At 42.9% G+C, this 10034-nt stretch overlaps 1 protein-coding gene across 2 annotated transcripts in view; it reads left to right on the top strand.

Annotated features, from left to right (window-relative positions):
* LOC125750029 (teneurin-1-like) overlaps positions 1 to 8960 on the top strand; it is a 190753-nt gene extending 181793 nt beyond the window's left edge. For both annotated transcript variants that reach the window (XM_049027261.1, XM_049027259.1), the window contains exons 29-32: positions 2293 to 2680; positions 5058 to 6278; positions 6652 to 6794; positions 6884 to 8960. In XM_049027261.1, coding sequence (XP_048883218.1) covers positions 2293 to 2680; positions 5058 to 6278; positions 6652 to 6794; positions 6884 to 7639 — 2508 coding nt within the window. In that variant the 3' untranslated portion in view covers positions 7640 to 8960. The remainder of the gene's footprint in view (positions 1 to 2292; positions 2681 to 5057; positions 6279 to 6651; positions 6795 to 6883) is intronic.
* Positions 8961 to 10034: the final 1074 nt, after the last annotated feature.

Genomic DNA, 10034 nt, shown 5'->3' with positions numbered 1-10034 from the left:
ATTGCAGACTGGCATACAACACGTAAGCCAAAAACAATACTGAAAATGATTTGGATAACATAAAAGCGTATGATATATAAATGTTAGTAATACATAAAATTGGTTCGTGTTAGTTTGTGTTAATGCTCACAGAAAGTCTTGGGGTACTTGTTTAATTCAGTAAAATATTGGAAATGTATTGGTTTTATAACAAAAATCATGACTTTATTGTTGTGTCTACAGAAATATATCACATTAGAAACAAGCAATACGTTTAGGTAAAACTATATTTTGAGCTGCAATAAATTGAAATCCAAATTATAATTCTAAAATTATTGAGTTAAAAAGAGTGCAATGTACATAAGGCTAGTCTGAACACAGTAAAATTTATACAAACTAGATGTTTTCAGTCTTGTATTCTTTCTAAAGTTTTATTAATTACAACTTAAAAGTTTTATCTGAGCTCCACTGTATATTTTGTACTAGAGCCTTATGTGCATTTTGACTAGAAATATACATACAGTGATATTTTTATGATTGATTTCATTGTTATTTTAAGTTTGGCAACAAGCTGCACAAATTGCACTTTCAGAAATACTTCTGTTCATTTTTGTGAAAGTTATTGAATAAAACGAAGAAGCAGACTTGTGTAAATCCTGTTGGCTGTGGATTCCGTCCTGGGGCACAATGACATGACCGTTATATTTTCCTGTTCTTAGCAAACTGAAGCAGCGGGGCTATAGCACTAAATGCAGATAGCTTGCCATGTTCATAGAAATGTATCGATACAAATCTCATTTAAAGCTTAGTAGTTGATAAAGGGAAAAAATTGGATTGGTCTCGAAATTGGCAGATACTCAAAATTATTTTATTTGTATCGGGATCAGACTAGAAAAAAAATATATCATGCCATCCCTGATTCATATCTGGGTAACTTTTCCACCTCCTCACACAGCTGCTTATCTAAAGTGTCCAACTACAACTGCTCTGCTACCACTGCATGGAACCACGCTGTCAATTTCCATCAGAAATCCTGGCAGCATGTGCACTGTCCACACGGACACCCCTGCTGATAAAATCACTCTCCCTGTGCATGGACCATAATGGCACGCAGAAAAGTGAAGTATGAAATGGCCTTTAGCATGTGCTTCCATTTCTTCTGTTATAGTAAATGTGATGTTTTTTTTTTTTTAATTAATTTAGTTGGTAAATCTAGGTTTTATTTCCCAGTTATCTTGGTTAGAAGGTCACGGTGGGGGTTTCCCTGACTTGATTCCATGTACCAATGCCAGAAGGGGTATCCCTGACTTGATTCCATGTACCAATGCCAGAAGGGGTATCCCTGACTTGATTCCATGTACCAATGCCAGAAGGGGTATCCCTGACTTGATTCCATGTACCAATGCCAGAAGGGGTATCCCTGACTTGATTCCATGTACCAATGCCATAAGGGGTATCCCTGACTTGATTCCATGTACCAATGCCAGAAGGGGTATCCCTGACTTGATTTCATGTACCAATGTCGGCAGGGGTATCCCTGACTTGATTCCATGTAGCAATGCCGGCAGGGGTTTCCCTGACTTGATTCCATGTAGCAATGCCGGCAGGGGTATCCCTAACTTGATTTCACATACCAACACCATCAAGTTTGTCCCTGATTTATGTCCATGCTCTGATGTTGTCGAGGGTGTGCCTTCTTCGTGTCCCTGACTTGATCCCATTGAGGGACACCAGCAAGGATATCCCCAACTTAATTCTACGTACCAGGGCCGCCAGGGGTATTCTTGACTTCATTCCATGTACAGACACTGTCTGGGGTGTCCCTAACTCATTTCCATGTACTAAACACCATTGTGGGTGTCTCAGACTCAATGTCATGTACTGACACCGTCAAGGAAGTTTTTGAAGCAGTTCCAAGTACCAACACAAGCTTGTTTCCATACAATGACACCGCTAGGGATATGCATCGTTTTATTCTGCATACCGACACCATCACGGGCATCCCTGACTTGATTCCACATTCTGACATTGTCTGGGGTTTCCCTGACTTGATTCCATGTACCAATGCCTTCAAGGGTATCCCTGGCTTGATTCTGCATTCCAACGCCATAAATGGTATCCCTGACTTGATTCCATTTACCAAAGCTGTCATGGGTATCCTTGACTTGATTCAATGCATTGATGATGTCAGGGCTGTTCCTGGCTCTGTTGTCATTAAACAGTGTCCCTGACGTAATTCCATATACCAACACTGTCAGGGGTATCAACGACATGATTCTGCTCAAAAACACCTCCCTGTCTGTCTTCTTGCAGTCCATCGTGCTCCTGCTGCACAGCCAGCGCAGGTACATCTTTGAGTACGACCAGACGGACCGCCTACTCTCCGTCACCATGCCTAGCATGGTGCGCCACAGCCTGCAGTCCATGCTGTCGGTGGGCTACTACAGGAACATCTACAGCCCCCCGGACAGCAGTGCCAGCGTTGTTCAGGACTATGCCCGTGATGGCCGTCTCCTTCAGACCCTCTACTTGGGTACTGGCCGCCGCATCCTTTACAAGTACACCAGGCAGTCACGCCTGGCGGAGATCCTCTACGATACTGCTCTCATCACGTTCACGTACGATGAGGCCTCAGGCGTGGTCAAAACCATCCATCTCATGCAGGAGGGCTTCGTCTGTACCATCAGATACAGGCAAACAGGTATGTTTGCAGAAGCTCGGTGCACTGCATTCTAGGTAATGTGGCAAGCATGCAAGCTTAAATAATAGAGAAGCACAATGCAGAAGTCAGAGGCTATGCTAATCCATGTCAGTTTATTATTAACACTGTATATTATTCAAAACAGTTAATGAAATTTTTATGCTGTCATTCATAATTTATCTCAAAATTTAGTTTTTTTTTCTTTAAACTTCAATTTCGAAAGTTGTCCTTAAATTCTTGAATCAAAAAGTTAAACTTCTCTGAAAAATGAATATAATATTTATGAAGCCCCACCTATACGATCATGGTAAAAACTTGTCTGTCGCTTCAATCTCGGGAGAAATCACAGGTCATAGTGCCCATCAACACGTGTACTGGCGAGGAGAAATTCACCGCTTTACATCACGGGCGATTATGCAGGAGGCCACATCAGTCTTATTGTAAAGGGCCTTGGACTGTGAATGGCCTAATTCCTGATGCTGATGGACAATTTCCTCCAGTTCTCAGAACTTTACAGGCCTTTGCAGCTGATTGTCAACCTTGTCTCACCTCCACCACCCCCACCCCCACCCTCCGGTCCAGCCCCCTGGACCGTTTCATAGCTTTACTTCACTAATACCCTCAGTTGCAGCTTTGCATTAGCTGATTCTGCTCTGCCATAGCAAATGCTTCTTTATGCTCGGGCCGATACTGCCGATTACAGCCAGAAGTAGGCAGAGGAGGAGATGGGGCAAAGCCAGAAGATGCCTGGAGTACTAGTCTCCTGGTGAGGACTTCCCCATAATATAGGCAATCTAGTCTCTCAACCAAGTTGTGAAGAAGAGAAACACAACGCTGTAATGTTTGTAGTTTTGTTTTGCTTTGTTTGGTAAGAATCTGCAGTTTGGAGTCTTTGGCTGGTTCATAATTGTCTAGCTGTTTTTGCATTGTATTTGGTTATCTGTACTAAGTTAGTGGAGGAATCCAGGAGTTTTGGTTTATGAAAATGTACACTTGTACCTACGCCTTCATTGGAAGCTCAGCCTAGCCACACTTACTGTATGCCTAGTCAACTTCTTAGCTACATGTATGTTTGCAATGTGCTATGTGCCTCGCTTATACATTGCTTTGAACAAAAAAGTTTGCTAAATATGTAAAGCATCAATGTTTATATCATAACTTTATCAGATTGTCTATTAATTCAGTGACTTCCCTTTTTAACAGAGACCTAAATTTTCCCCGTTGATTGCGTTGTAAGAGCCAAGCCCCGCTGAGATTCAAATCGTTGCGCACTGTCAATCACAGACCAGTTCAAATCCATTACCTGTTGACTACTTTGTTGTATCCAATTGGGATTGATCAGGCTGTGATTGACAGTGCACCGAGATCCCGCCCGCTGTGCTTCGTAGCTGCGTTTTAGTCTCTCTATGGACTCCAGCATCATGCAAATTTCATTTGGGGGTCGTTTTGCCTAACTGCGCCAGGGACCGTGGAGGATACAGATAATGAGAATGAAGCTGACTCTGTGAGGAGATTAACATCTGATTTATGGTGGTCTAAAACTTAATGTTCCGATATTTACAGCCATATTGCACGTGTAATCAAAACTATTGTCTTTGGATTCCATTATGCTTTGCAATTAGAGGTTAAACACTGTACATAAATGCAATTAACAAACCTCAGTTAGAGGTACTTAATGTTGAAGCATTATAATTTGTTTGTATTCATGTGATTTATATAATGAATAATTTATTGCCAAATCATAGCCAAGGTTATTAAGTGTATGTGAACAATTGCTGGTTTACATGTTCTCCTTCTGTTTGTTTGCCGGATTCCTCCTAGCGCTCTAGTGTCCGCCCACAGTCCTTAAAATATGTGGCTAAGTGGATTGGCTTATTGATCTTAGTGCCCTGCAATGGACTGGCATTCTTTCAAAGCTGTTTGTTCCCTATGTAAGAGAGACCTGAATTTTCCTCGTTTACAAGAGAGATACTGTATGTACACCATTCTGCAATTAATTGTTACAGAAATAGCCCTCTTGTGGAAATTGCATTCATATATATTTTTACAATTTTAAGCAGAGATTTGATGAACATCACTCTATGTTCTATAACTACTTTCCAGGGTAGGTTTGCAGTAACCCTGGGGAAAACATTTTAATCACACTATCACACAAATAAAGGGACAATTATAGATACCAAACCTTCTAAACCACATGTTTTTTGTACTGTTAGATGTGAGAGCATTCCGTAGAACATGTAAGTATGCAGCCACTAGGGCAGAATGCAGCAGTGAGGCCAGAATGCACATATTTGTGGATTTAACATTTATGCCATCATGTCTCATAATGATATATTTGAAGTTTGTTTTTTTACCCTAATATTTCTTTCTTTTACAGGTCCTCTTGTAGGACGGCAGATCTTCCGGTTCAGTGAGGAAGGTCTTGTAAACGCCCGATTTGATTATAGCTATAATAACTTCAGAGTGACCAGCATGCAAGCTATGATCAATGAGACGCCGCTCCCCATCGATCTGTACCGCTATGTCGATGTGTCGGGCCGGGTCGAGCAGTTTGGCAAATTTAGTGTAATAAACTACGACCTCAACCAGGTCATCACGACTCATGCCATGAAGCACACCAAGATCTTCAACGCAAACGGGCAAGTGATAGAGGTCCAATATGAAATCTTGAAGTCCATCGCCTACTGGATGACGGTGCAATACGACAACATGGGCCGAACCACCGTCTGTGACATCAGAATCGGCGTCGACAACAATATCACGCGCTACTCCTACGAGTATGACGCGGACAGCCAGCTCCAGACCGTTTCCGTCAATGACCGGCCACAGTGGCGCTACAGCTATGACCTCAATGGGAACATCAACTTGCTCAGTCATGGCAATAGCGCCCGGCTTACACCGCTCCGGTATGATATGCGGGACCGCATCACCAGACTTGGAGAGATACAGTACAAAATGGATGAGGACGGCTTCCTGCGTCTCAGGGGCAATGACGTGTTTGAGTATAACTCTAACGGACTCCTCACTAAGGCCTACAACAAAGTGTCTGGGAAGAGTGTGCATTACCGGTATGATGGTCTCGGCCGGAGGGTGGTCAGTCGGTCCAATGTAGGAGAGTACCTACAGTTTTTTTACGCGGACCTCAGTAAACCAACTAGGGTCACCCACATATACAACCACACCAGCTCGGAAATTGCATCGCTGTATTATGACCTGCAAGGTCATCTTATAGCCATGGAGCTAAGCAGTGGCGAGGAATACTATGTTGCCTGTGACAATTTGGGAACTCCCTTGGCTGTGTTTAGCAGTCGCGGGCAAATCGTGAAAGAGATCTTGTACACTCCTTATGGTGACATATACCAAGACTCCAACCCTAGCTTCAAGCTGATAGTTGGGTTCCATGGCGGCCTTTACGATCCTCTCACAAAACTGGTTCACCTTGGTCGAAGGGACTACGATGTAGTGGCAGGCCGCTGGACCACTCCCAACTATGACTTGTGGGCTGAGCTGAGTACTAACCCAAAACCTTTCAATCTGTATTCGTTTAAAAATAACTGTCCTGTTGGCCATCTGCAAGAAGTCACTCAGTTCACACAAGGTGAGGCACAGATATAGTCATCATGTAGTTGCTTTCTTTGGGTCAGATCTGTATCATTCATTTTAGCTGCACTCTAAAATTAACAGTACATGTGCTCGGTTGTTCTGATGTGAAGACCAGACTGTAGGGTATGCTCAACCTTAGAGCCAGAAATTAGCACAAGAAAATGTGTTTCTCCATTAATAGTTTTGAACACTTAACGCTAATGATTTAGCAAATGTTCAAGCTGATCAGTTAAGTGCAGGAATATAAACATGCTGTTTATATGTCAGCACAGAGGTCCCTATGGCTAAAACAGCAGTCTCAAGTTTGTCAACTGGATGGTTTGCCTTTATGTTACCCTGTTAATCTAGCTTTCTGTTATCATCTGCAGACATCGGCAGCTGGTTACAGTTATTTGGTTTTCAGCTTCACAATGTGGTTCCTGGGTTTCCCAAGCCAGATGTAGACAGTACGGAACAAACTTATGAGCTTAAGAAGACCCAAACCAAAACACAGGACTGGGACCCCAGCAAGGTGAATGCAGTCAGACTTCATGCTTCATTGGCCATTCTGATGGTAGTCATGTGTAAGAGTGTTATTCATTCATTGATTTATTTTGGAAGGTGGTCTTGGGTATACAGTGTGAACTCCAGAAGCATCTGAGGACCTTCATCTCGCTGGAGCGACTGCCCATGACCCAGGTCAGCAGCTCCGTGGGCCAAGAACCGGGACGGATGCCGAGCTTCTCGGCAATATCCTCCATCTTCGGGAAGGGTATTAAGTTCGCCATTGTGGACGATGTTGTCTCTGCCACTATCATCGGGGTGGCCAAGGAGGACAGCAGACGCATTGCTGCCATCCTCAACAACGCCTTTTACCTGAGCGGTTTGCATTTCACCATCGAGGGTCGGGACACACATTATTTCGTCAAGCTGGGCCCTCTGGAGGAGGACCTGGTGACGATCAGCAACAGTGGCGGTGGCCGCATCCTGGAGAACGGCGTCAATGTTACCGTGTCCCAGATGACCTCGGTGGTGAACGGGAGGACTAGGCGCTTTGCCGACATCCAGCTGCAACACGGCGCTCTGTGCTTCAACATCCGCTATGGAGCCACGAGGGAGGAGGAGAAGGCCCATGTGCTGGAGCAGGCCCGACAGAGGGCCGTGGAGCGGGCGTGGGCTCAGGAGCAGAGGAGGGTTCAGGAGGGCGAGGAGGGCACCAGGGTGTGGACCGATGCGGAGAAACAGCAGCTGCTAACCACAGGGAAGGTGCTGGGCTACGACGGTTACTTCGTCCTGTCTGTGGAGCAGTACCTCGAACTTTCTGACAGTGCCAACAACATTCACTTTATGAGACAGAGTGAAATAGGAAGGAGGTAACAGCGGTAGCACCCTACCCGTTTTTCCTTCACCAAAGACTGCCTGTTTTTAGACATTTAATGATTTGTTCTACTGTTTTTCTAGCAAGAAAACTGTAAATATATACCATACAAAAGGAAAACTGGAGAAATCAAATTATCCTACTGCCTTTAATTGTGACAAATGATGGTATTTTATTAATGTTCCTTTATAACTGTGGCACACGCTTTTCAGCTTATGATTTTGTTATACAAAAAGACACGTTTCTCTTGTTTTTTAGGAGTGGCTTGGCGTTTTGTTGGGTTGATTTTTTTCTCCAGTCTATAGTATTCACTAGTTCTCCTATTTGATTAAACATATTGAAAAAGTAACATGGACTGCAAATATTAATCTCAATATTTCTTTTATATCGGTATAAAAAAGTGGCTCCTAAGCTTACATTTGGGTTTATATACAGCACCAAGAAAAAAAATGTCTTTTTTTGGTATGTGAGAAAAGCTTTCTTATTCTCCCTCTTCTTTGAAGATATTATCTTTAAAAAAGTCCAAAAGTAACTTGAACATATACATATTGTTTTGCCTTCAGTATGTTTCAAAATCCTTTGAGTATATATATTTACTCATGAGAAGTTGTAAATATTAAGTGCTTTAAGAACAAGCATTACAATGGTTTGACCCATTAAGTGTTTAAAAGAAAAAGAAACTAGACGAGCTACACTTTTGCAGAGTTAAGCAGCGCTATGAAAATTATTCAACCTGAAGATTTACTTTTCTACAAATGATTTATCGTATGACAGAGTAGATTAAAATTAAAGTCTGTGCATTATATGGATATAATGCATTATTTCGAAGCAGCTTGTGCCTTTTGTTTTGAGGATATGTACATCTGAAATGCGGAATAGAAAAAAACTAACAAAAATGTTCCTGGTAAAGACTGGTTAACCATAAGATCAGACTGGTTGACCAGAATCGTCTTGGCCACAGTGCAACTTTTCAGAATCTGTTGACAATAACAGAAAACAACGTAGACCGTGTGTGTTTTGCTCACATATAAGAGTTCATATGTTCAAGTGTTCATGTTATAGTGGGACAAAGTTCCTTTCCAGGATGTGTTACACAGTGCGATATTTGTTAGTCATCTCAGTCTTCATGGAACGGCTCAGTGATCGTGTGCACCTGTACGTCTCATATACTTTGAAACCAGTCGTTTTGAAATGATGCGGCGTTTAAAAGATGGCTCTGTGTTTATTACCACGTTTGGGCAATGTTTTTATTTTTCATGTGCGGTTGCCCTTATTTCCCATTGATCAGAGGTGAATAAAACTCATAAAAAAAGACGCAAAGTGAATTAAAGAACGTTCCTTTTTTCTGTCTCAAGCTCCCCCACTCTGCCTAGTCTTCAGACGAGGACCGTTGGTCTGTACAGGTGAGAGTGTGACCTCAAGCACAGCGCAGAGTGAAAACCACAGTGCTTCCCAGTGATTCGGAGCGTTTCATGACTTGTGCAAAGATACATGACATTAGTCTACCAATTTGCAACGATCAATTAGTGTTGCCCTCCTGCATCTTCACTCTCAGTTCTTCAGAGAAGGATCTCCAGTTTGTTGCAGGTGAATGGATATTTTTATACTGTTTTACTTTTAGTTGGCTTATATTTGTAATCATTTTCCTCTAACAGTATTATACGACTTGGGCCGTGAAGTCCTCAATTGGTTGGTTGAAACAAAATCTTGGTCTGGATGTTTAACTTCGGTACTATTCATCCCTGCACCCCTGTGTTACCCTATCAAAACACTGCACACAGCATCAGCTCCTGCAATACACTGATCCAGCTCATCTCATACAAGTGGAAGTTATATGTACAGTGATCCCCCGCTATATCAAGGTTCAACTATCACGCCCCCACTATATCGTGCATTTGTCCTCGAGGCATCACAGTTCTCTGCGATGTGAGGCAACAGTACTAACCACTGCACCACCATACCATGCCTATGATTAACATAATAATAATAATAATAATAATAATAATAATAATAATAATAATAATAATAATAATAATAATAATAATAATAATAGGAATAGGTGGAGGGGCAGCATGGTGGTGCAGTGGTTAGCACTGTTGCCTCACACCTCTGGGACCCGGGTTCGAGTCTCCGCCTGGGTTACATGTGTGTGGAGTTTGCATGTTCTCCCCATGTCGTCGTGGGGTTTCCTCCGGGTACTCCGGTTTCCCCCCACAGTCCAAAAACATGCTGAGGCTAATTGGAGTTACTAAATTGCCCGTAGGTGTGCATGTGTGAGTGAATGGTGTGTGAGTGTGCCCTGGGATGGGCTGGCCCCCCATCCTGGGTTGTTCCCTGCCTTGTGCCCATTGCTTCCGGGATAGGCTCTGGACCCCCCGCAACCCAGTAGGATAA

This window comes from Brienomyrus brachyistius, chromosome 10, assembly GCF_023856365.1.
Source record: "Brienomyrus brachyistius isolate T26 chromosome 10, BBRACH_0.4, whole genome shotgun sequence".
In the NCBI taxonomy this organism is placed as follows: Eukaryota; Metazoa; Chordata; class Actinopteri; order Osteoglossiformes; family Mormyridae; genus Brienomyrus; species Brienomyrus brachyistius.
The sequence above is the reverse complement of the archived record's forward strand: the minus strand, read 5'-3'. Positions and strand labels throughout refer to the sequence as shown.